The sequence below is a fragment of the Hibiscus syriacus genome, unplaced genomic scaffold (assembly GCF_006381635.1).
Source record: "Hibiscus syriacus cultivar Baekdansim isolate YM2019G1 unplaced genomic scaffold, ASM638163v2 tig00110163_pilon, whole genome shotgun sequence".
In the NCBI taxonomy this organism is placed as follows: domain Eukaryota; kingdom Viridiplantae; phylum Streptophyta; class Magnoliopsida; order Malvales; family Malvaceae; genus Hibiscus; species Hibiscus syriacus.
The window spans coordinates 974,818-1,001,918 of NW_024062610.1; the positions used below are offsets into that span (position 1 = coordinate 974,818).

The following is a 27,101-nucleotide window of genomic DNA, read 5'->3' on the forward strand; positions in this document are numbered from 1 at the left end:
TTCTCACTTGAATTTTATTTAGAACATATGTTTTTTTTTCATCTCTTGATCTTTTACGACTCAAATTTGGATTAGGATTGTGAGTTAGGTGGTAGCAAGTAAAAAAAGATACATAAATTGATGAGCATATAATAAACCAACTTGCTTGGAACAAATAACCTTTACACTGTACATCTACATGTACATAAATTATTCATCTACATATTAAATTGGCAGAAGGTGAGCAGAGACGATTGCTTGCTGCCGGCTGAACCCATGGATTTCAGCTTTCCAACAACAATAAATTAAAACCCCTTCAAGATTCACTAATTACAAATAATCACGTGTTACGCATCTCTCCTCAAGTTCCTTGCAGCTCGAAACATATCAAGTTTCTCTCTCAAATCAGCTGCCAAGGAGCAGCAGAATCATAATATACATATTACTAACAATTAACAGAAAAATGCTACAATTCTTATTAAACAAGGCTCGACCTAGCAAGATAATCTCAGGCAGTGATACAAGGAACGTCAAAAACTGAAGGTGAAGGGATGATGTTTTTACAGTAGAATGATATATGAAACACAAATGGTCAGCGGGAGGGAGAGTACCAGCATCCTTGTAGCGTTCCTCAGAAATAACTTCATTTAAGTCGCTGACAATTTTGAACTCCTCTGAATCGAGACAACGCTGACCACTTGGCCTGAAACATAAATCAGAGCACATTGCATTCAGATAACGGGAATCTTGTGACAAATTTTAATGTCTAGTTCACTCACTAAAGAAAGAAAATGCGATCTCCAAAGGGGTTTTGAGACTAACTGGTCTAGTTCAGTATGTGGTAAGATATCTGAAGCTGGGGGCTTCATGGACAGCTTCCCTGTTTCAATCACTCGCATTCCATCACTATATGCTAAGTGCTTATTCACTTGTATAGGTACCTGCACAGCAGATCAGGTAGGCTTCCAAGGTCATAATTCCAAAAAGCTCACATTTGGGTAAAAGTGTAATCAATCCAGAACCAAACACAAAATAACGTAAACCATATTTCACATGACAATGTCTAGTCTTCGTAGCCAAGAAAACCAAAACAATATGGAAAAACAATATGGGGTCAATGAAAAAGCATCGACGGACAGCCATATGAATGCTTCTCTATTACAGATGAAAGCCAATTTTCCATTATCACTATAATTTCTGCAAGGTTATAAACTACGGAAAAGGGGGGAAATCTAACAATTCCCTTGAATGCTCTCAGGTATCTTTAATCATGAAATTGGAATGGCAAAAAAATCACACTAGAGAATAACAGATAAAGGGTACCTTGCATCTCACAGCAATGTTGATAGCATCAGAAGGCCGAAGGTCAAAAGCGATGTACTCTGTTTCATCACCCTCCTGTGACATCTACAATGAGTGAAGACTATATGAATATCCCAGTGTCACAAATAAGATAAATTCGCTAAAAGTGAAAGGAAGACAGAGACCAAACAGATGTTCCATAGTCCGCACATGAAGTAGATATATACCTTTGTCAGGTACAGCTGAGAAAAATAGGCCCCATGCACTCTTTTAGTAACTCTAACAAGCTTTACCTGCAGAAGAACTAAAAATTTATCAGAATTCACAACCCAGATGTCGAAATGGTAACGACTCGTCCAAAAGATACAGATGGCATCATCTAGTAGGCAATGGTAAGTAGTAACAGAATGAAAATAATTTTTTGCTGAAATATTGGGACAAGAAAAGGAATCATACCGAGTGTAATCACCATTTTTACCTCTCCATTCCAGCATCTCCACGTTGCATTTCCAGTAGCTTCCAGCGACAGCTGCCCCTCCACGTTGCAGCTACAAACAGCCTCCAGCAAGCCGGGACAGCAGCCCCTCCACGTCTCAGTTCCAGTGGCTTCCATCACCTCCTTTGGCCAGTGACTCACCGAAGCTTTCCCCTTTGGACTGGTCCAAGACAAACACTGGAGGTGGCTATAAAAGCCACCACACCTGCGAGACAGAAAAAAAAAAAACAGACAGAGGACAGTAAAAAAAACCAATAGCCAGAGAACACAACAATACCAACGACGAGGACAACCACCGGGAAAAAAAAATACAGAGGAAAAACAGAAACAAGCAGACAACAACCAACAACACAACAACCAGAAGCCAAAAGAAAAAAGAAGAGAAAGCTTACTCGGTCATCGGAGACTTCGAAACATCACCGGAAACCTTCGAACTTCGAAGGTAAAATCCTAGATCTAGGAAATCCCGAGGGTTTTTAGGATAAATAAAGGCCTTAGTCGGACTTAGAAAGAGAAGATCTAAGTTTTGGGGTATTTTGTAAATTTCCGGCCACCGTTCACGGTGGCCGGCGGTGGTGACCGTGCCGGAACACGGCTGCCGGTCGGAATTTGTCTCCCTCCGGGGAGGGTTTAGAGAGAAGACAGAGAGAAATTTTTTTCTCTCTGTTAGAGAGAAAAGAAGAAAGGAAGAAATGATAAGGGTGATCCTTGGGGCCGGCTTAAATGGGTATAAATACCCTCATCAAAACGACGTTGTTTTGATGAGGGTATCTGTGTAATTTCATATATGGGTAAACCCCATCCGCAGTCCATAGTTTTATAACTTTACATTTTAGTCACTAAATCGAGTTTATAATCCTTTTAATTTGGTTCTTTAATTTAGTTTTATTTATTTAGTCCTTTATATTAAAATAATATTTAGGATAAATATCATATTTAGTCCTTTAATTTTAATAATTAATATTTTAATCCTGAGTATATATTTTAATTTATTTTAATATGATATTCGAATTTTATATAGTTTTATTTTAGTCACCAAATTAATAAATAAGGAAAATAACATGTTTAATCCCTGAATTTTTAAATAATTACGAATTAGGTATTTAATTTTATTAGATTATAATTTAGTTACTAATTTTAAATATTTTCATAAAGTTTTACTGCTTTTAAATATATAGTTCTAATTTTATTTTTATTATTGATTATTTATGTTTTAATTGTACTTGTTTATATTTGAATATTATTTATATTTATATAGTCATATAAATATATATAATAAATAATAATTTATATTAAATCTTAATTTGATTTTACATAAATTATGTTTTTATCATATTTTAATATATATATATTTTTCAAAACCAAAGAAAAGGGCAGTCTTAATACAACTGGATGTCCTATTCTGGTATTTTAAAATTAAATATTATGATAAAAAAAATTAATATTTATCAATATCAAAGAAAAGAGCTGTCTTAAGGCACCTAGAAGTCCTTTTCCGATATTTTTAAATAAATAAATATTTTTTATATAATTGTGAAATAATAGGATTATAAATTAAATATATTTTTGAATTTTTAAAATTTTAATAATAGAGACAATTTATAATTAAAAAGTACCAATTTTGGGCGTTGTAGGGGTGCTAATCCTTCCCTAAACGTAACCGACCACGAATCCCTTTTTATTATTAAAAAGAACGAATTTTTGGTTATAAACGCAGATCAGTTCATTTTTTAATTGATGTTTTTTTTAAACTCTTTTAAAAGATAATTTTTAGGTATTCGACCTACCTGATCCAAAAGGCCGATGGCGACTCCCAAATTATTTTCAAAACCATTTATTCACATCAATTTTCCCGCCAAATAAATATTTCGTGCCCGGACGAAAACCGGTTACGACAGCTTGGCGACTCCGCTGGGGAACTGATCAAACTTTAAAATCAATTATAAATTGTCTCTATTAATTAAAAATTAAAAGTTCATATATTTAATTTTTAATTCTTTCTTTTCAAAATTTTTTATATTTACTTATTATTTTCATAATATTTATATGTTTCATTTTACTTGTAAGTATTTTATTTCGTTATTTATTTTTCTGTCAAAGGTTTGAACATTTCTCCTCACACACAACACTTGCATTACATAACATAAAGCTCTATAATTGAGTTTGTCCCTTTTAAGTGGGAGTGAAAGCGACGTCTTCGTGAGAATTTATTCTCCGTGTCAGACCTAGCAAGTAACTTTCGGGGTTCATATGCTCTATGTCTTCGTGAGAATTTATTCTCCGTGTTAGTCATAGAGAAATGTATCCCCTCGAATTGAACTCGGTCCGTTTAAGTCTGTAATGGACTAGGATTGAGGGTTTGATAGCCCAAGGGGGCATCAACAAGGACAGTTCGAGTACCTTTACTCCTAGAACTGAAAACCTGCATATAATAAACCCTAGAAACTCTCTCGATCTGAAACCATGCCGAAATTTTGTCAGTAGGTATACACAAAGGAGAAATAAGCTCTAGTTTTTAATTTTTTTTTCCTTTTCCTGAATAAATGCATGCGAACTAGAAATCGTGCGGTTAAGTTAAATTTTCCAAACAAATCATGGAACTAGAAAACATGAGGTTAAGATTTATACATTGATAAATAGATTTTTTTAGTTGGTACTAACTGTTCTGTTTTTTTTTTCATGCATATTACATTGCTCTAATATGTTCATATTGATTTCTTTTGTTTGCATTACATGATCATGGCATAACCAAAAGGTGTTGGCTTGAAAGACTGTTCATCATATTGGAAAGAAATCGTAAATGGACAAAAAGTTTTATGATCAAACAAAATATGATACGACCAAGGAAAGACATCCTGAAGAAACTACGAGGATCGAGGGAAGTTCTGCACACAGAGAACCGGTTATATTAATACCAAAAGTAATCCATAAAGATTCTACCAGATTGATACCAAAAGAAGTCTATGGTAAGAGTATCAGTCGGGACATTCAGAGTAGTGGAGATTTTTATGAAGCTCAAGCATGTTATTTGAAGGACTTGAACGACCAAAACGAGAAATTGAGCACAGAAATGAAAACCATGCATGAAGATTTTCAGAAGATCAGTCAAACCTTTCAAAATGCTGGCCTAGGAAGTACCCCAGAAGAATAGATAACAGGGGTCACCAAGCTGAAAAAGAACTGCAACATATATGAAGATCTTGTTCAAGAACTTCTTGGACAGAAAAGATCTCTTACAAGAGAAAATGAGCAACTTCGAGAAGTGACACAGAAGATGAAAGATAATGTTATAGAAGAAGTTGCAGTCCAGACAAGCAATATGGTTCTTAAATGATAGATTTAGTTGATTTTATAAGGAGACGAAGCAGACTGAAGACTCAACTTTTTGAGCATGAATGGAAAATAATTAGGCTTTAGAAAAGTTAGGAGTAAAATATATCCCTACATGTAAAGTTTTGTTTGTACCGAAACTTTTGCGTTCAATGAAATCTGTTCTAAGATGATCACTCTTGAGTAACACCTTTTCATACATGCATTTGTATTTTGCATTTGTACATTTTTACGTTTGTATTTACATTTACATTTCTAAATTTACATCATGCATTAAAACATATTTAATTAAATAATAATGTTTATTTATTTTCAATATCAAAGAAAAGGGCAGTCTTAATAAACTGGATGTCCTATTCTGGTATTTTAAATAATTTACATTTACATTTTTACATTTGCATATTTACATTTGGCATCTTTGCATTTGTATTGCACAATTTGTATTCTTGTTATTACATTCACATATTTACATTTGCATTTGGCATCTTTGCATTTTTTTTCATAATACATTAAAACATTAATTCATTAAAATAAGGATTCCAAACGAAGTGATCTTGGTTTTTCCTTGAAGCAAGAACGCTCAGCACGACACAAGAAAAATGTCTAAAGAAACTGAAGATAGGCTAGCCAAATTTGAGATAAAGCAGAAAGAAATACAAGAGGAATTGAGGAGCAAGTTGGCACAAATCGAAGCTAATTCTCAGATCGATCTGCTGAACAATATGAAAGAAATGATTGATAAGCATTTGACTGCTGGAAAGAGTCTTGTTGAAAACCCCACAAATTCTTTGGGTGTTACACCTGTTCATATTCCTGAGTTCACCTCTGTACCCCAGGAAATTCAGTCACCAATTTATTTTGCTGTTAAGAACTCACCATATCAAGCTGGAGCATCGTTCCCCACTGATTGTCCTACTACTTCTGAGTTGAAGCCTGATGAATTTTGTAATGAGGTCCTTGACCTAAACAAATCAGTTGAGAAGGAAAATTCACTCAACTACTGGAAAATATAGAAGAGGTGATAAAATCTATAGAGACAGTTGAGACATTTTATGGGTTTGACGCCAAAGAACTAAGTTTGGTCCCTGGCCTGGTTATTCCACCAAAGTTCAAGGTTCCAGATTTTGAGAAGTATAATGGGACTACATGCCCTTCATATCATATCACTATGTATTGTCGTCGTATGACTGGCTATGTAGAGAATGAAAAATTGTTGATCCACTGTTTCCAAGACAGTTTATCTGGGTCTGCATCCAGATGGTATAATCAGCTAAAACGTACTCAAATACGTTCTTGGAGGGATTTAGCTCAAGCTTTTTGGGTTAATACAAGCACATGACTGATATGGCCCCTGATCGAACAATGTTGCAAAGCATGAATATGAAGTGCAATGAAAGCTTTCGACAATATTCACAATGATGGAAAGACGTTGCTTCTCAAGTACATCCACCATTGATTGAAAAAGAGTTCACTACTTTGTTCATCAGCACATTAAAATTTCCTTATGTTAATCACATGATAGGGGTTGTCCCTAATAATTTCTCTGACATCATCATAAGTGGAGAAATCATCGAAATGGCTATCAAGAATGGCAAGATAAGAGGCTCTGACAATACTAAAGTCAAGAAAGAAGCTGGGGTTAATACAATGAGGTCTTATTCAGTTAAACATGGTGCCAAACCTTATAGAGTGATCAAGAAGAAAAAGAATGTGCAGGGATTTCAATTTCCTCCCTTCCACTGTTCGAGTGAAAAATTGCATCCAAAAATGCTCTCAGCCAGATCAATTACTCCACAACTTGATCAATCACAATGGCCTCCAAATGAGAATTGGACCTATAAAGAAGTTCCTTGGATAAATCAGACTAGAATTCCAAATTGTTCAGCTAAGGTTCCTACTAACCTTAAGGGAAATTTCCAAGACCCTTTAGAGCAAGCAATTCAAAAATGCAAGATAAAAGAAGGGGTTAAGGTTCAATGTTCAGAAACCATTGTTGCAACAAAAACTAATATAACCAAATCCTACGAAGAATATCAGGCACAAGAAAATGGGAAAAGAAATCAAAAGGCTCCCATGGATGTAATTCGAGATTGGCCTATAGGTCTAAGAAAAAATGAGGCAGATATAACCCAGAAGACACCTCAGATACCTATATCAGATTTTCCGAAAACCAGTAAGGCAAGGGGAAACTTAAGGAGTCTGGTTAATACTACCCCAGTTATAGCTGAAATGAGCATTCAGAACCCCCTCAATAACATGAGAGCATTCATTCGTTCAGAACGATCAAAGAAAGTGATAGCCTCGCGAGCAAGAAAAACTCTAAAGGTGTTTCAAGAATCTATCTCAGACCTGTACCCTCATTTTGTTAAAGCTCAATACATTACACCAAGATTGGTGAAGGTGTCACCAAGGCCTTATGCTCATTGCTATGATCAAAATAGCTTCTGTAATTTTCACTTGGGAGTATCTGGACATTCAACAGGGAATTGTTGGTCACTGTTAAAGGAAATAGAGACGCTCGTCGATAAGGGAGTCTTGACACAAGAAATGATCAAGAAATGGGGAGCAAATAAGGATAAAAATCCTAGGCCAAGTACATACCCAACAATAGAGGAGTGATGAGTCATGATAAATAAATAAGTGGAAGTGTTATCTACCACTATAGTACTTTTCTATTTCAGCATCTTGTTTGAACTTGTTTTTTTTGTTTCTTTCTCCGCCTTTTGTGCAAAAAAATAAATTGTGTTGCTTTTATGGTTATGAGCAAAGAATCAAGTTTTAATCTTGAGATTATTGAGTATCAAGTAGATTAAATATTCTTTAAATTTGCAAGAGTTATAGATCTATTGGCAAGTGATAAAATTATATCTTCCATATCCCATCCAACACCAATTACTCGACCTTTACCAAAACCAAATCCTGACACTACATTTATCTGAGACTCTGAAGAAATGTCTCTACCTGTTTTGAGACACAAACTCTAGATGTTTACCTTCTCGGGTAGAGTCGATTGATTGATGATACTACCTTCCACCATATACATGACTTTATAAGTCACACATTTGTCCTTCCAAATACAAAACCATCATAAACCAAAAGACCTCAAAAGAACCAAACTTTCAACTATTCATGAATTTTACTGCAAGAAGAGACGAGATGAGGCATCATGGACCAACTCATTGATGATAATTCGAGTCGAGTGATTAGGGCATACTCAAAGAAGAAGGGGAAAGTGATTGATTGAAATAAATATCATGCATTAATTACATTTTTTCATGTAAATAAAGTTAATCTTGAATATTCATCCCCCTGTGGATACCTCTTTTTACAAAGGTTTCTGTGTATGAGATGATGAACGGCATTGTTTCATTTATCCTTTAATATATATATATATATCCTTTGTTGTCCCCATTTGAGCCTGAATAATTTTTCTTCTAATTCAACCTTAACCAATGATCACCCTCTACATTGGGGGGCAAGGTAAAGGATATTGGCTCACAAGAATAAAGATTGTCAATACAGTTTTATTACGAAGACAAGTTTCCATGAAGTCATGAAAGTTTTGAACTACAAAGTATGTCAAATACAGAGTGCTTGAAGATCAATCCAATCAAGAATAATGGAAAACCTCCAAAATGCAAAAGGAAAAGGAGGTGCTCAAAGCAATTGAAGTATTATACTCATCCAGCAAAGAAAGAAGAAAAAAAAAGGAAAAAAAAAGAAAAAAGGAAAATTGAATCAAGATGGGTGATTTATTGAGCCTCAAGTTACAAGGTTGATCAAGTACAAACAAGAAGAGTAAGAAATGCTGGAGATATGAGAAAATGGAAATGAATCCAAAATTTGGCAGTCTTGAGGGATCCAGTTGATGGAAAATTCCCCAGCAAGGCAGATCCAAGTCAAACAAAACAAGATTGATGGCATCAGAATGAATTGATCCTTGGTTTGATGACCCTTAAACACTTATTTGGGCCTTTTTATCCCTTTTTTTCATAACCATAAGCCATGGCCTACGTTATGTACCTGAAAAGTCCATTTTAATCGTACATGGATTTCTAAGTAAAAGAATATCTTCAGAATTCATTCCGCCTCTCAAGATTGATTTTTATTTGCAAAAATTGGTTTTTAAAATCTTTAATGCATGATATGAAAAATGATAAAAGGAGGGTTCAAGATATAAATTTTTAAAAAAACATCTTTGAAACCAAAGGAGGATTCGAGTTGAAAACCTGAAAAGGTGGCTCGAATATTGAATGGTGCAACAACGACATAAGAGACGATCTTAAGCTCTTAATGAAGCACCACACATCTCAAAAACGTTCCTGAGATTCTGGAAACGAGAAGCATCTCTACAAGATGAGCATAACAACCATTTCTTCAAGTTAGTGGAAGCCCGAAGCGACATACTGAACCAACTTGAAAGAACCTACTTTACCAAAATCAACCTACACCACAAATCAGTCAATAATTTTGACACTTGCCATAGGACTATGATTTTTGAATGATTTAAAAGTATAGTTGATTTATTTGATATTCATTAAACTCATTGTTTATGATTTGATTATATTGTGAACCTGAAAGTGGTAATACTTTGCAAAATTCTTTCATTCTTCATTAAAGAAATGAGAAAAAATATTTTCAAACAGGACAGCCTCAAATGAGGAAAATCCTTGAAGCAACTGTTGCTTATTCTACCTCTGTTGTAGAAAAATAATGAACGAGGCCAGAATAATGAAGCACTTCACATTTTTAAAAGGCAAGTGGTCCAAGAAGCCAGAAAGTCTGGAGAATTGAACTTGTGACACTCTCCTATGACATTATTAGCAGCTCATCAAGAAAAATTATCGTTTATCTCATGCTGAGGGCGATAAGCATCACCAGACAGATTATTTTCCCCAACCATCAATTTATGTTCTCTAGAAGATTACATCATAGAGCCATGAACAAGTCACTACCTGCACTCTGGTTATACCGTGATGCTGGCTCAAGTCTTGATACATCATTGCTACTTCTTCTATGCCGATCAATTTCTTTGTCAAGATAATATCCATTATGTCCTTCAGAAGATTGTTGAATTTGAACTTGAGGACTTATGGCATAGAATAAGACATTGGAACAGAATCTACCCTTATAGGCCTTTTATATAGGGTAACATTGGTTACAGGATTCCAAAAAGTTGAAGATGACCAGTTTTACTATCAACTAAACGTTTCATGATTTGAAAAGAGTGGAATATATTGTAGCAGCATAAGAGACAACTGTCGTAGCAGTCATTGCAAGAAAATGCACTAACAAAAATCTTTTATTTTATCCTGATGATGTTTATTTCTTCCAGTAAGGTTGTTACGCTGGATGCCATCGACAACAAGGTCGAATCCACCAAATCTACTCATCAATTGCTCCAACCGATCATCATTCAGTTCTTGCACATTTGTTTTCAAAAGTATACTAAGACAGTAGAAGGTAACCTCTGTATCACTGATTCCAGAGAAAAGAGACAGGACATTGTTATCACTGGAGAACTTGTCTCTAGCAGCTCCTCATGGTTTTTAGGGAAACCTAGAAACATTTACACCTCATCAGGTTCAAGTGGAACAACTTTATTCCTTCCAACCCATACTAGATTCCATTTTCAGCACTCATCAAGAACATACTTTTGGACATTCGAATGTGATTCATTGTCATAAGCTTCAAAAGCCTTACAGATCCTTTCTATCAATTTGGCACTCCCTGCACATGTTTGTAAACAGTTCAACTTTATCCCATGAAGGCCATCATTTCTTTGTCAATGGAAAAGCATCAGCACATGGAGGAAGCAGAATAAAGAGAAAATCTGTTCTTAATTGGCAGAATTATGAATATAGCCCTTTTCAGTGTAGTAGCATGAAAATGCTTCGAATCTACAAATTCTGGCTCTACATCGAATAAGTACTGTGATATTCCAGTCCAAACATTAACTGGAGCAAGTGCCATGTGCTCATAGTAGAAATAAGAAGACTCAATAGCATCTTCTGGAAGTGTTCTTTGAGTTATCTGATCTGGTTTGGTATGAACCCCAAAAACCAATCATTGGATTTTAAAGATGAATTTGCTCATAGTAGAAATAAGAAGACTCAATAGCATCTTCTGGAAGTGTTCTTTGAGTTATCTGATCTGGTTTGGTATGAACCCCAAAACCAATCATTGGATTTAAAAGATGAATTTGCTCATAGTAGAAATAAGGAGACCCAATAGCATCTTCTGAAAGTGTTCTTTGAGTTATCTGATCTGATTCGGTAGGAACCCCAGAACCGATCATTGGAATTGAAAGATGAACTGCATGATCATCTTCATTAAGAAGCTTCTTTTCAAGCTTCCTCTGCTTCTTCCTTTTCCACAAATCATAGCCCAAGTTTCGCCTTTGCTTGTAATTGGGATCATTGCATAATGGCTTCCTATCTTCTACCATAAGAAGTGCATCAGTAACCTTAGCCATTTCAGCACATATAAAATCTGTCAACCCTGCAATTGATGAATCTGGACCACATCTCTCCATGGCTATTGAAGCCTCAACCTCTGAATATCCTGTTTTTGTCAAGTATAACAGTTTATTCTCATCAGAATCAGAATTCAGTATTTCCTCGATATCAGAAGAACTATCAATATCTGTGAAATCATCCTGAAAGATCACTTCATAATCAGATGAGTTGTTATCAGAATCAACATGTTGCATGGATGCAGATTTTTCAAAAGCCTGTACCACTGTATGTAGTCTTGTTGTTGTATCAGATTACTGTTCACATAAATTGGTTTCTCGACCTCAGAAAAGTATATTCTAGAAATAGCCTTCACTGAAAGATGATAAGCCACTGTGTCAGCCTGAAACAGATTACCAAACTATTTTTACTTCACTGTCTGACTAAATCCCTCCAGATACAGAAAATGGTCACCTCATTCAGAAGACACATATTTCAGACGTTTCTGTCAGAATGATTGAGTACTTCTTAAGTTTGTGACAATATGAAGAGAATTCTTCCAGTTACCGGACAACACTGCTGTTTAGTGACGCCAGAATGAGAGTATTCAAGATAAACAGATTTGGGGCATGAATAAAGCCACAAGTACCTACAACAGTGCATTGTCAAAATTGAACCTTGTGGGGATCATAACATTTCAGTCAAATAGATATTGAGAGTGAATCAAACAGATCTAGAGGGATATCTTGAAGGCCTATTTTCAACCAGAAATAGAATATTGGGGCATTTTGAAGGCTCACAACAATATGAATATTTGGGCATTCTTAGAGGCTCATCTCAACAAGAAGTAATGTTGAGCACATTTTTAACATCTGTATCAGCAAATGTTGGGGCATTTTAAAGGTTCCTTCAGACAGATCCATGTGGGGCATTTTGAAGGCTCGGATTAACAAGGAGCAAATATCGGGGCATGCTGAAAGTCCATTTCAATCAGAATTAGGACTGTTGAGGCATTTTTGAACGATCGTATCAGCAAATGCTGGGGTATGCTGAAGGCCCACATCATCATGTGTTAAAAATCATTGACTTGAGTAGATATTTCCAATAAGACAGAAAAATATGAAGAATGAAAATGGTGAAACAATAACAGTCAATCTGACTACACATAATTGCTTCGTTCATCAGGCAGTTGTATTAGGGTCCTGTTGTTGAACAAATATTTATTTAGCAAGTATGGTTTCAAATACCCAATCTTCTTAAACCATGTGTCACATGATAGTGTGTTCTTTGTTAAGCTACAACATGGTTACATGAATAAAGATGGTCCCTTTGTAAACCATTCGATCCAAGGATCAGTTCCTCGAGACCTCGAAATCTGAATTTGGCCTTTTGTATGTCGGTGATAATTGAAAACACTTCTTTGAGATTTCTGTCAGTTAGTTTCAACCATACTGTTGAGGTTACGAAGCTGTTTTTCACATCAGTTTTGTTTACTTGATGACATTGAAGAGAGAAGCTCATGTATATTGCTCTTTCCCGATGTTACTAGGGTTATCATTGCCAACTAGACTGAACCGAGTTTTCATCTATTTGGTTTATCATGTGAGTTTCATCCCCAGCATCAAGAATTCTACGGATATCTTTCCATATATGGCTCTTATAGTGGGTGTGTTTCTAATTCCTACAACGCTCATTACAGAAGAAAATGTGATCAATATCACACTTACCCTTGCCTGAGACAATATCAAGCTCAATTGGTATCTCTTATTCAATTCATCACTAGCATATCTTGAGAATTTGATCAACTTTTTGGTCATACCAGCATCTCATTTGTATTCCTATTAAGTTTTGTTCTCAAGTGGTCTTGTGACGTCATTCAAAAGCTTTGAACACTAGGCAAAGAGCTTCAATGATTGAGAACATCTGAGCAGAAACCACAGGAAAGGATGAATGTGTTGTCAAATGTTTTACGAACATCTGAGCAGAAACTACAGGAAAGGATGAATGTGTTGTCAAATGTTTTACGAACATCTGAGCAGAAGCCACAGGAAAGGATGAATGCGCCGTCAAATGTTTTACGAACCTGCTATTCTGATGTTGAACCAATGTTACGATTATATGGTTTCCATTTATTGATCAAGTCTGTCTTCTTCCACCCTAAAATTAGAAGCGAGATATAATGAAGATTTCTTTCCACAGAAGGGAAGCAGAAATTTTAACAACAAGAAACTAGTGGCACCAACTAAGGTTGAACGACAGGTTGTTGTTAAACATCTCGACATGATATGGTCCAAGTTGCCGTATTCGAGATTGGATTAGATGTGGAGATATGAAAGGAATTAAGATAAATCCTCCTTGTGATATGTTTCAAGAGTCAAATCAAAACAGACTCAACTCTCCTAATTAAACCCTGCTGAGTCAAACATATCTACATCTACATTCTTCAAAGATGATAGATTCTCTCTTCAAAGATGATAGATTCCCTTTTTAAAGATGACAGATTCTCTTTTCAAAGATGAAAGCTTTATCAGATTTCTGCACAACTCCAAGCAAAGAAAGTTGGTTTTATCCAAGACAAAATGGGGCATCAAGGTAATAGTTCTGACTACGACAAGAGTTCCACAAATGAAACAATTCTTCTGAGACTTTCATGAAGCAAAGAATACATAAAGATACAAGTTGATCAGATGGTTCTTCAGAAATGCAAGCTTGATAGCATAAGTTGCTACACTGATATCCAGAGGTGACCCTGACAATAAATGATGAAGTGGAGGAAAACCAAGCTCACCATTTTGAAGTCAAATGAAGATTGCATCAACATTCATGCATCATATTTAGGCATTTGCAAAAATAGGTGCATTTTCATTCATTTTATCCATGTTGAATTTTGACAGGAATTTCAAAAATTTTAGCAAAGATTTAAATCCATCATTCAATGGATCAGCATTGCCAGGTCGAGTTCATAATGAGAAGAACTCATCTGAAGAAGAAGAAGAAGTTCATAATAAGAAGAACTCATCTGAAAGAATAAATTCATAATGAGAAGAATTTGTTCAACTTTTTGTTCAAAACCATCACTTGATGGATCAAACTTTCCAGAGGAAGTTCGTAATGAGAAGAATTCATCTGAAGAAGGAAGAAGAAATTCATAATGAGAAGAATTTGTTCAACCTTTTGCTCAAATCCATTATTTGATGGATCAGCTTTTCCAGAGAAAGTTCATAATGAGAAGAACTCATCTGAAGAAGGAAGAAGAAGTTCATAATGAGAAGAATTTGTTCAACCTTTTGGTTAAATTCATCATTTGATGGATTAACATTGTCAGATAGAGTTCATAATGAGAAGAACTCATCATCTGAAGAAGAAGAAATTCATAATGAGAAGAATTTGTTCAACCTTTTGCTCAAATCCATTATTTGATGGATCAGCTTTTCCAGAGAAAGTTCATAATGAGAAGAACTCATCTGAAGAAGGAAGAAGAAGTTCATAATGAGAAGAATTTGTTCAACCTTTTGTTTAAATTCATCATTTGATGGATTAACATTGCCAGGTAGAGTTCATAATGAGAAGAACTCGTCATCTGAAGAAGAAGAAATTCATAATGAGAAGAATTTTTTCAACCTTTTGCTCAAATCCATCACTTGATGGATCAGCTTTTCCAGAGAAGTTCATAATGAGAAGAACTCATCTGAAGAAGAAGAAGTTCACAATGAGAAGAGCTTGTTCAACCTTTTACATAATTTTATCACAGACGCAAATAGATTAGCATCAACTTTCCAGAGAAAGTTCATAATGAGAAGAAATCATCTGAAGAAGGAAGAAGAAGTTCATAATGAGAAGAGCTTGTTCAACCTTTGTTTGATTCTATCACAGAATGAGATAGATCAGTATCAGCATTTCCATAAAAAGTTCATAATAAGAAGAACTCATTTGAAGAAGGAAGAGAATTTGTTCAACTTTTTGCTAGATTACATCACAGAAGAAGATAAATTGTCATCCCCAGCGAAAAAGTTCATAATGAGAAGAACTTATCTGAAGAAGAAGAAGTTTGTAATGAGAAGAACTTATTCAACACTTTGCATGACTCTATCACAGAAGGAGATAGATCAGCACCAACATTGCCAGAATGAGATAAATTGTCAATCCCAGTGGAAGAATTCATAATGAGAAGAATTCATCCTAAGTGAGCAAAAAGTTCATAAGGAAAAGAACTTATAGATCAGAAGTTTAAACATTTCAAGCTAAAAATGGTGTTTTATGTCTTTGCTCCATTCCTGTTCCACAGCAACGAGCAAAGAGGGGCAACTGTAATCACCATTTTTACCTCTCCATTCCAGCATCTCCACGTTGCATTTCCAGTAGCTTCCAGCGACAGCTGCCCCTCCACGTTGCAGCTACAAACAGCCTCCAGCAAGCCGGGACAGCAGCCCCTCCACGTCTCAGTTCCAGTGGCTTCCATCACCTCCTTTGGCCAGTGACTCACCGAAGCTTTCCCCTTTGGACTGGTCTAAGACAAACACTGGAGGTGGCTATAAAAGCCACCACACCTGCGAGACAGAAAAAAAAACAGACAGAGGACAGTAAAAAAAACCAATAGCCAGAGAACACAACAATACCAACGACGAGGACAACCACCGGGAAAAAAAATACAGAGGAAAAACATAAACAAGCAGACAACAACCAACAACACAACAACCAGAAGCCAAAAGAAAAAAGAAGAGAAAGCTTACTCGGTCATCGGAGACTTCGAAACATCACCGGAAACCTTCGAACTTCGAAGGTAAAATCCTAGATCTAGGAAATCCCGAGGGTTTTTAGGATAAATAAAGGCCTTAGTCGGACTTAGAAAGAGAAGATCTAAGTTTTGGGGTATTTTGTAAATTTCCGGCCACCGTTCACGGTGGCCGGCGGTGGTGACCGGTGCCGGAACACGGCTGCCGGTCGGAATTTGTCTCCCTCCGGTGGAGGGTTTAGAGAGAAGACAGAGAGAAATTTTTTTCTCTCTGTTAGAGAGAAAAGAAGAAAGGAAGAAATGATAAGGGTGATCCTTGGGGCCGGCTTAAATGGGTATAAATACCCTCATCAAAACGACGTTGTTTTGATGAGGGTATCTGTGTAATTTCATATATGGGTAAACCCCATCCGCAGTCCATTAGTTTTATAACTTTACATTTTAGTCACTAAATCGAGTTTATAATCCTTTTAATTTGGTTCTTTAATTTTAGTTTTATTTATTTTAGTCCTTTATATTAAAATAATATATTTAGGATAAATATCATATTTAGTCCTTTAATTTTAATAATTAATATTTTAATCATGAGTATATATTTTTAATTTATTTTAATATGATATTCGAATTTTATATAGTTTTATTTTAGTCACCAAATTAATAAATAAGGAAAATAACATGTTTAATCCCTGAATTTTTAAATAATTACGAATTAGGTATTTAATTTTATTAGATTATAATTTAGTTACTAATTTTAAATATTTCATAAAGTTTTACTGCTTTTAAATATATAGTTCTAATTTTATTTTTATTATTGATTATTTATGTTTTAATTGTACTTGTTTATATTGAATATTATTTATATTATATAGTCATATAAATATATATAATAATAATAATTTATATTAAATCTTAATTTGATTTTACATAAATTATGTTTTTATCATATTTTAATATATATATATTTTTCAAAACCAAAGAAAAGGGCAGTCTTAATACAACTGGATGTCCTATTCTGGTATTTTAAAATTAAATATTATGATAAAAAAAAATTAATATTTATCAATATCAAAGAAAAGAGCTGTCTTAAGGCACCTAGAAGTCCTTTTCCGATATTTTTAAATAAATAAATATTTTTTATATAATTGTGAAATAATAGGATTATAAATTAAATATATTTTTGAATTTTTAAAATTTTAATAATAGAGACAATTTATAATTAAAAAGTATCAATTTTGGGCGTTGTAGGGGTGCTAATCCTTCCCTAAACGTAACCGACCACGAATCCCTTTTTATTATTAAAAAGAACGAATTTTTGGTTATAAACGAAGATCAGTTCATTTTTTAATTGATGTTTTTTTTAAACTCTTTTAAAAGATAATTTTTAGGTATTCGACCTACCTGATCCAAAAGGCCGATGGCGACTCCCAAATTATTTTCAAAACCATTTATTCACATCAATTTTCCCGCCAAATAAATATTTCGTGCCCGGACGAAAACCGGTTACGACACCGAGTATCCCATCATTTCAATCATGTCCTTGATAACGTGATAAAGCGTAGGTCTAACCTAGAAATAATGGCCAAAGCATATATCAGCACTCATTCTATACAAAACCAAGTGACAACCCCAAATGCAATATATCCCATAAGCTATGCGGAAGAGAAAAAAGATGACATACAACTCGGACATTGCACAATGCTGCCTTGAGCAAGACACTTGGCATCTTCACTGCATTTAAAACCACAACTCACATCAAATCAATTATGACTAGGAATGATAATAAATAGATACAAAAGATTGGGACCATGTTCACATACAAACGATGATTGGTAGAAGAAGCCCAGTCCCATCTTCCATCTTCAGAACAATGGCATGATGAGGTGCATAATTGGGCAGATGCCCATTTTGAGGACTGTTATGAACACATCTTAAATGACTACCATACCTCATTTTAATCATAATTCCATCAGGTCCACAAACCACCTCATCTACATGAAACAATTGTGAAATATATCAGTCAACAATTCTATAAGACGGAAGTTATTTTTCAATTTAAAGGAGGCAGCAGCAGCAGCAACAAGAAGAAGAACTAAACAATAATCATTGGCTTAATTAGCGCTCACATACCAGCTTCAGCCACACTGGAATTAACATAATTTCCATCGTTTTCGTCAAAACTTCCATTCCAATCTGAAGATGAACTGAAACAACAATGCACCGTGGTCTTGCAATTTCGAAATTTCAGTTTACGGGACTTACTCTTTCCGTCAATCTCTCTTCTGTATCCCCATATATCACTTGTAAGCAACCTTGCCCATGGGAAATGCCTATTTACCATCAGCGAGTTAACCCCAACTTGTTTGCTCTGAAAGGCGGGGCAAATCACCGGTCCTTGCAACGAAACCATATTTCCCGATCACCACCTATACCACAATAAAAAATAAATGTCAGGTGTATATCATTTATAGATATTAGTTTCCTGATGAGAATCTTAAATGAATTTTTACACTTCATTCTCGTTTTTTCGGTTAGACATCAGATTTTAAAAACTAAATTGTTAAAGAGAATTTCTAAATTTGAAGACAATGGATGATCCGACAATTTAAAAAAAGTAGTAGTTGTACAATCAAAGCATTGATTAATGTGAAATCGGCAGATAAAATTTTGAACCTGAAAAGATTTCCCAAACAGGCAACTCTTAACTTTACAAAGATCATATCATTTTGATCTAAGATGAGAGCAAAGTTAATCAAGAAACTTTGGACGAGTCGTGGTTAATTAAAATGCGGAAATCTACACCCTTTATTTCTATCCGAAAAGAAAAATCTACTCCCTTCAATCTAATTCCACATTTTGTTTTTTTTTTTTTATTTTCTTTTTCAATATAAAATCATATGCTTATATAAATAATACATTATTATATACTTTTTTTATAGTTTAAAATAATTATAAAGTAACATTTTTTATATTTTTAATCATAAACAACATATATATCTTATAAATGTATTTGTTTGAATTTAAAACCTCAGAAAAATATCATTCGTTAACTACTAAAATCAATCAATAAATTTAATACTCTCTTTATTCCATAAAACATGGGCGTTTTTCTCGAAAAATCACCGGTGACCGGTATATTTACCGATCTAACACCCATAGCAGTAAAGCGCGCTCCCTGCCCCGCGCTATATGCTGATTTGGCGCCACGTGGGGTATAGTGCGCCCCCTGTACCGCGCTATACGCTGACATAGCTTACACGTGAAGCCGCGCTATATGCCACGGGATATAGCGCTGCCCCTGCTCAGCGCTATATCTGGGTATGAATTATAGGGTCCGCGCTATACCTTTATCTAAATAATTACATATAACGTGATGCAGGTACCGCGTCTTATATGGTTATAAATACCCTTCGCTCCCCGTTAAGTTTCTCACATCTCCTCACATCTCTCTCCTCTAACTTATAAATTAATACAATAATTCCGTCAACGAGCAATAATTCTGGTAATTTTCTCATATTTAATTTAGAAGTTCGTGTGATTTTTCGCTATAAATTTTGTTATAAATTTTTTTATTATACTTATTGTTTATTATGATTATTTGAAAAAAATATTATACTAATTATTTTCAATTAATTTTTGTGTTTGTAAAATTGAAAAGCATGAGCATACGTCAAAATAGTTTTGCGGTACATGTAATAATATAAAATTATATTATTTAAATTATTTACGTTGATGTGTAAAAAATTTATTGTGTTATATTTTCGTTCATATATAATTTATTTAATCCGGTTTGTTTCAGTTATTTTTTTTTTGCAAATATAATATTGCCGCACTTTTAAACTCAAAGAATAGCGTGACTTTCAACTATTGTTTATATTATGATGGTGAAATTCGAGAAGATGAAATCGGCGTTGTTTTCGTATCAAATGAGCATGTTAAAATATCTTTCAAGAGAAACATAACTATTGAGGAGCTGATAACGAAGATTTCGAGGAAGATTCATGTTGGAAGTAGTAGAAGAATGTCGTCGTTGCAGTACAGATTTCCAACATAATTGTTGCCATTAACTTATACAGTGTTTAAACTTTCGAACAATGATGATGTTCAAATGATGGTTGAAGCTCAAAGTAATTATTCAGACGCCGCTATTGAGATGTCTACCTAAGGCAGAAATAAGGTCTGGTTCTATCTTACAGCGACCCTGATATCTACCTATGTAACCAAATCCAGCCTCTACTAAATACGGCAAGACACGGCTAAATATCACTACCTTAAGATTCCTAATAAAAGGATCTAATACACGGTCCTTCTCCTAAAATTAAATAATTACACAAATTAATTCTTAATCTAATAATCATGCATTACATAAATCAACAAATTATTACAAATAATTTAAATTAAATTAAAACGTTAAAATGTTACCGTATCAGCAAAATGTCGAGATATATGATTTCCATCTAAGCGAAGTAGACCGCCTTCCATTATATATCTGCAAAAAAATTATATTAGTAAAATATTAAATAAAGAAAAATGCTTAAAAAAATTAAATACATAATATTAAAAATATTATAAAATATACCTTAAATAGAGAGAGTATTTGAGAGTATTTGAGAGAATATGATGTGATGAAAGTAATAGAGGATGGGGGTATTTATAGGGAGGATGGGGGTAATTAAAGGTATAGCGCGCCCTCTGTACCGCGCTATACCCCACGTGTCAGATAAACAGCTATAGCGCGGATCAGGGGCCGCGCTATACCTACGTGTAAGCCATGTTAGTGTATAGCGCGGTACAGGGGGCGCGCTATACCCCACGTAGTGCCAAATCAGCATATAGCGCAGGGCAGGGAGCGCGCTTTACTGCTATGAGTGTTAGATCGGGAAATATAATCTGACCGGTGTTAGATTGGTAAATATACCGGTCACCGATGATTTTTCGGGAAAAATGCCTAAAACATGTCCATTATTGATTTTTTTTCATTTGTTTAAAATTTTTTAAAATAATTTTTATTTTCAGTTTTTAAAAATTAAAAATCATATTTGGTTAATATAATGAAAATTTGAATTTAGAAATAAAATAATGAAAATATATTTGATATCTAACTTTTTTTTTAAAATTATAATTATTTAAAAAATTATTATATAAATTTAATATGTGGGTTATGAAAATATAAAACAATAAAACTGGTAAAAAATGTATAACACAAAACCTATTTTAGTTTATAATAAGAGTATAATGTTATTGTATATTGGACATCAATAAATTAAAAATTATACAAAAAATATTGTTACAGATAAGATCACACAATAGAATAATAAATATGTTTAATGGTATTTAAAGTTCTCAAATTTTTGGAGAAAATAAAACTAGGGTAGTCCCTGAACTTTTTTACACTCAATGTGACTCTTAAACTGAAAAAAAATCAATCTAATCCTTTGACCAACAGAATCAAACGTTGATGGTCATCACACTTATACGATAATTCAGAAATCTTATATGACAACCTATAATGTTGATGTAATAGTTCACAATATTGTTGTGACACCACATGATGGATGATGAGGTGGTAGATGGGCTTAATTTATTTTTTAACTAAGTTTGAGAACCTAATTGATTCTAATTAAAATATAAAATATAAATAATTTTTAATATTTTTAATACATTAAATATAAAAAATACTATAAAATTAAATTATTAAAAAGTTCAATTTAAGGACAACACTGATTGTAAAGAAGTCTAGGCACCATATTAATTTTTTTACAAAATTTTGAAGGTTTCAGATACCATATTAAGTTAAAAAAATTATTATTAAAAAGATTTTTTTTGGGTACAAATGAAGTGGCTATGAATACTAGCCTACCATCTTTTTAGCACATTCTCCTCCTAAATCCCTTTCTAACAACTTTATTATTTCTTGTGGTGGGTTGTCCAGAATGTGAATTCCCCCTTTTCTCGAATGCCAGATTAGCGGGACGATTAGCACATCAATTCCCCTCTCTCAGGGCTGTGGCTAGGTTGTTGGAGGCCTATGCAAATTCTTATAAAGGGGCCCTATGCAAATTCTTATAAAGGGGCCCATAGATCTCGAACTTATTTTTCTGAAATAATAAAAATTTTATAGTTGTATTACACTGAGCAAACCCACTTGCATTGTTTTTCCAAAAATAATTTTGCTTGTTAACGAGATTCGAACTTAGGATCAACAAAGTCATGGGCCCAATGATTTAACCACTGCTATATATCTATTTTTATACTTCTTAATGGCAGCAACTGATAGATATACTAAATTTCGGGACCCCTATTTTTTGGGGCCCTACGCTGTCGCGCACTTTGCACACCCTCATCCACGCCCCTGCCCTCTCTACATATATGTCTAACATCCAGTATCCACCCCTCTTTTCTTAGCTCTTCACATTCTCTGTAAATCACTTCCTTTTGAACTCATGTATGTTAATTTAAAAATTTAGATCACGTGTTTTCTCTTTTTTCAAATTTTCAAAACAATTTTAATGAATGCTAAAAACATCTTTTGTATGCTTTCATATTTTCACTCATTTTTTATTTTACATAAATAATTTTTTAATTTAACAACTAAAAAATGTTTTCTACTTTTTGAAAAGATAAAAATAAAAATAATTTATATTTTTTTAAAATCAAACGGACTCTAATATTTTAAAATACGATTGTCGAGAATATTTTATACATTTATTAGGTATTAATATCTTGATTAAAATAATGAGAAAATTATGTTGTTATGTTTGATTCGTTATATATATATATATATATATATATATATATATATATATATATATATATATATATATATATATATATATATGCGACTGTGACATAATTTTTAAAATTAGTCATAATAAATATGGTAGATATATAAGGAAATGACTTTTTTAAATAAATATTCTAAATCAAGTAAAGAGAGAAATTTGCCTTAAGGTTTCAAATTGGATGGGAAAATATAATTTATCATGGGAATCACATTTTTCAAATCAATAATTAATGTTGTTAATGGATACGTCTCGTAAGCTTGTAATTTAAACAAGTTGACCAAAATCGTTCCATGGAAGCCAAAGCTAGCACTTGTTATTCTCCTAGCCGACTTAAGGGCTAAGAAGATAATCGGTGTTTCTTGTCATTATATATAGGATAAATTATCTATTTGTCATCCACTTATTAATTAGTTTGGTTTAGTTATTTAATTATTATTTTTTTTAAAAATTATATGTAACATTCTGTATGGGTTACTCACTTTTAAAAAATCAATGATGATGATGATATTATATATTTTTTTATTTTTCAGTGTTGATATGATATTATTTTATAATGACACATTAATATCACTGTTAATTTTTTAACTTTAGGTTATTAAAATATAATCAAAACACAGTGTTAAGTATGATTTTGAAAAGAAAAAAATAACTAAGTGACAAAACAGAAACTAAATAATAGGTGGATGATTATACAGTTAGTTTACCCTAATATGTATGTCCTAAGATCTTTAATATCTCTTCTCGCTTCCAAACTAACCAACGGCAGTCGTTCTCGAGATCAACCGGTGAAAGTATGCGGCGGCAGCTGCCAAATACCGCCACCGCTGTCGCTAGTCACGTAAGACATGCACGACAACGGCACTAGACATAGACCTCGACTTTTGAGATCCCACTGTACTTCTTCATCTTCATCTTCATCCTCCATGGTTGAACCCTAAAGATCAATGAAACAAATTACATGAAAAAGTTATTTTCCGTTGGCAATTACTGTAGATAGGATTCGCTTACCCCTTGTTTGGATCTGGACGTTTTATTACGAGATGACTTCATATACGGAACGCTTAATGTCTGCCAAAAGCAAATACATTCATCATTCAGCGATATATACACATCTGAAAGTAAGGGCTGAGCCCTACAGTTTGTTCAGTGGAAAAGAACCCTAGCAGCTAGTTTGCCCGAATATTTTAGGGTTAACTTTTCTCTGCAGTACCCCACAAGTGGCCGTTTCCGATGGATCACATGACACATATTGAGGTGGAAATGATACTTTAAGAATGTGTCAGAGAGTAAAAATATAATAATCGCAAAATTCAAGGAGAATGTTTTAGGAAGGTGATGCTGATGGTACCTCAACTTGATTTTGAAGGAATTTGATGTATCCAATAGCCTCCATTAGTACGGATGCTGTATCCGTCTGTGGTATTCTCCACCACCACCACCGCCGGCACCGCATGCAAAAATAACCTCGTTATTTTCCACTAACCAAATCAAAAACCTTAAACGAACTAGTGCAATTACTAATAAAAATAAAACTCTCTTCTGTTTTCTTTTCCTTTTATCAGTCTATGCAGCTACTGTAGTAGTTTATTATTGTGTTTCTTTCCTCTTTTACCTTGCCAAAGGGAGAAACCAATTGTTGTAGAGCTGCAATTCTGTCCCTTAGTTTCTCTTTACTAACCTGTTGGTGCAAAACCAAACGTACTACACTTCAGGTCGGAAAACATGTAAATTAACAATCAATAAATGTCAAAGTTTCAGATTGTTGGTCACCTTAAATGGAGGGCAGGAGGTGCGTGACTCCAAACGATACTTCTTGGCTGCTGCTGCTGCCTGTGCTTCCGATGAAATGCCGGATCTCTTTTCCTTTGTTATTTCAGCGGGGAAGGGTGACATCTTTCATGGAGTGCAAAGAGTAAAGATCAGTTGAATGATCTTCCAAAAAGAAAAAATAAATAAATAATAAAGGCATAAAGCTCTGGTAAAGATATAAGCTTGCATCGATTAAAGCTGAAGGGTGCCCCCTATATTTGCTTCAGTAGACATGGTTTTGAAAAAGATAATATTCTCTTCTTACTTATGAAAAAATGTTTTCAACTTTTCAAATCTTTTTCCTAAGAATCATTTAAGGAAATGGTTAACCAATTAATCATATTTTATTTATTATTCTTGTTAACTAATTCAGTATTAGATTGTATTATAGAGATGTTATAATATGCTAAACACTTGTAAATACTCCATGATTTATGTTCAATGCATGAAGTAAAAAAATAACATTCTCTCTCTCTCTATATATATATGTTCAGAGCCATGGCAGTGGAGTGCTGGAATTGTAGTTGAGGCATGGTTTGTAGTAGAAATGAATGATGCTACAAGAAAGAGTAGGGAACACTTACTTGACTAGGGGAATAAGCTGCTGGCCTTCGATTTGACTGCTGCAAATTATGGTGGTGATGGAGACCAAAAGAATGGCTCATCTCTTTGTATATACCAAGACTATCATGATGATCTTCTGATGGATCTGATGGATAACAAAATCTACTGCTTCTTCTAAATCTCGCAGGATTTAAGAAATCCAAGGCCTCCAAATTCATGTCAAAGGAGCTTGGGATATTTCGGGGAGAAGAAACATGGTTCAAACTTGAAATATTTATACTAGGATAAATCTGGCTGAAACTCCCTCTACTTGGTGAAGAACTATTCCTAGGGATAGAACAATTCTGGGAACTTGAGTAAAATTCCGAGTCTGCAGAGAACATTGGGAAACCAGAAGATATTGTCTTGAACAATAGTTTCTGGCTGAGATCATTCAAATCGATTTGCTCCTTATTCTCCAAGTAGTTTGCTTGAGGCAGCTGACGAGACTCTCCAAAGCTTGAGGAACTGTTAGCCCAGTCTCGGATCATGGAACTGTTTTGAGGAGATGCTAGCATGTCATTTTTTGGCCTTGAGTGCAAGCTTTCCTCATTATAAGTTGGATTGAACTCACTTGAGTTCCTGGGAAAAAAGAGAGGGTATAAATTAGTAAAAAGGAAGAATATACGAAATACTATACTGTACTTGGTGAAACGACAAGTTCTAGGAATCCAAAAACAATGCAAGAAAAAGGAAATATTCTCTCGAGGAAAAAAAACAGCCGATAAATAAGAAAATTTTGAACTACATAATTGTGATTAATGCATATCAAATAAGAAGGGAGTTAAAGTATAGTTCACAATGGCCTGTGATTCTGTGAAGTATGAAGATACACATATTTGTAGAAAGCTTCATAAGAGAGAGAGATAGAGAGAAAGGGCAGCTTACAAAGTAATATTTGGGATCCAAGAATGGGAGCTTGAAACTCCATGACAGGGTGAGATAGATGAAGAAGAAGATGGCCAAACAAGGTGGTTTTGAAGCTGGTGTTGGTGATGGAGATTTTCCGATTCCATAATGATAAATTTAAAAGGAACAAAAAAGAAGGCTTCAAAATCCCAAGATTTAGTAATTAAAATTTCACTACACTGCTAGTTTCCAGGAATCTCTCACTCTTATCAAGGAAAACAGTTCAGGTGACACCCACATATACACCTCCTTATACTTTTACCTACGCAACTTTTTCCAGTTTTTTTTCTTTTCCTCTTTCTGGTGTCCATCTTAAAGCAGCCTTTAAAAGAAAGAAAGAGAGCAAGAGCAGCTTCAACAATTCCTTCTCCCTCGCCCCTTTAATTATTTAATTTTCATCCACACGCACTTTTTTGCAGCTATCCCTCGATACACGATTTTGCTTAAAAAACACTCACTCACTTTGTTATTATTTTTAAAAAAGGAAATGTCTCTGCAGTTACAAGCAGATGGTTAATACTTCCTCAAGGCCATGATTAAGATCCCTGCCTTCAATCCCAAGACTTTCAACAAAGGTCTGAAAAGAGAAATCATAACAACCATGCTCTCTCTTAAGATATATATCTCTCATCTCCGCATGTTCAAAGTTCAACCCCCCATCCCCCACAACACTACATATGGATTGCTTCCATTGTTATCTTCTC

The 27,101-nt window shown here is 34.2% G+C and overlaps 2 protein-coding genes across 2 annotated transcripts; both read right to left on the bottom strand.

Annotated features, from left to right (window-relative positions):
* Nucleotides 1-311: 311 nt before the first annotated feature.
* Nucleotides 312-19,049, bottom strand: LOC120216631 (bifunctional nuclease 1-like). The gene is made up of 10 exons (XM_039213986.1): nt 18,965-19,049; nt 18,422-18,717; nt 18,112-18,282; nt 17,973-18,022; nt 17,804-17,860; nt 1,509-1,574; nt 1,303-1,377; nt 802-920; nt 591-682; nt 312-388 (listed from the first exon to the last, which is right to left on the bottom strand). Exons 2-10 carry the CDS (start codon nt 18,699-18,701, stop codon nt 327-329), a joined length of 972 nt encoding a protein of 323 aa, XP_039069917.1. The 5' UTR covers nt 18,702-18,717; nt 18,965-19,049; the 3' UTR covers nt 312-326.
* Nucleotides 19,050-23,781: 4,732 nt separating this feature from the next.
* On the bottom strand, nt 23,782-26,504 carry LOC120216639 (transcription factor bHLH110-like). Its single transcript, XM_039213993.1, has 7 exons — nt 26,377-26,504; nt 25,470-26,070; nt 24,847-24,969; nt 24,689-24,754; nt 24,425-24,490; nt 24,085-24,144; nt 23,782-24,010 (listed from the first exon to the last, which is right to left on the bottom strand). Exons 1-7 carry the CDS (start codon nt 26,502-26,504, stop codon nt 23,855-23,857), a joined length of 1,200 nt encoding a protein of 399 aa, XP_039069924.1. The 3' UTR covers nt 23,782-23,854.
* Nucleotides 26,505-27,101: the final 597 nt, after the last annotated feature.

Excerpts from the sequence above, each read along its gene's own strand:
- LOC120216631 (XM_039213986.1), bottom strand. The coding sequence starts at position 18,701 with ATGGTTTCGTTGCAAGGACCGGTGATTTGCCCCGCCTTTCAGAGCAAA. Across the intron at positions 1,378-1,508 it reads CTCAGCTGTACCTGACAAAG|GAGGGTGATGAAACAGAGTA; the intron begins GTATATATCTAC and ends TAGATGTCACAG. Across the intron at positions 921-1,302 it reads ACATTGCTGTGAGATGCAAG|GTACCTATACAAGTGAATAA; the intron begins GTACCCTTTATC and ends TCTGCTGTGCAG.
- LOC120216639 (XM_039213993.1), bottom strand. The coding sequence starts at position 26,504 with ATGGAATCGGAAAATCTCCATCACCAACACCAGCTTCAAAACCACCTT. Across the intron at positions 24,970-25,469 it reads CAGCTTATTCCCCTAGTCAA|ATGTCACCCTTCCCCGCTGA; the intron begins GTAAGTGTTCCC and ends ACTCCATGAAAG. Across the intron at positions 24,145-24,424 it reads TCCTTCAAAATCAAGTTGAG|ACATTAAGCGTTCCGTATAT; the intron begins GTACCATCAGCA and ends TGCTTTTGGCAG.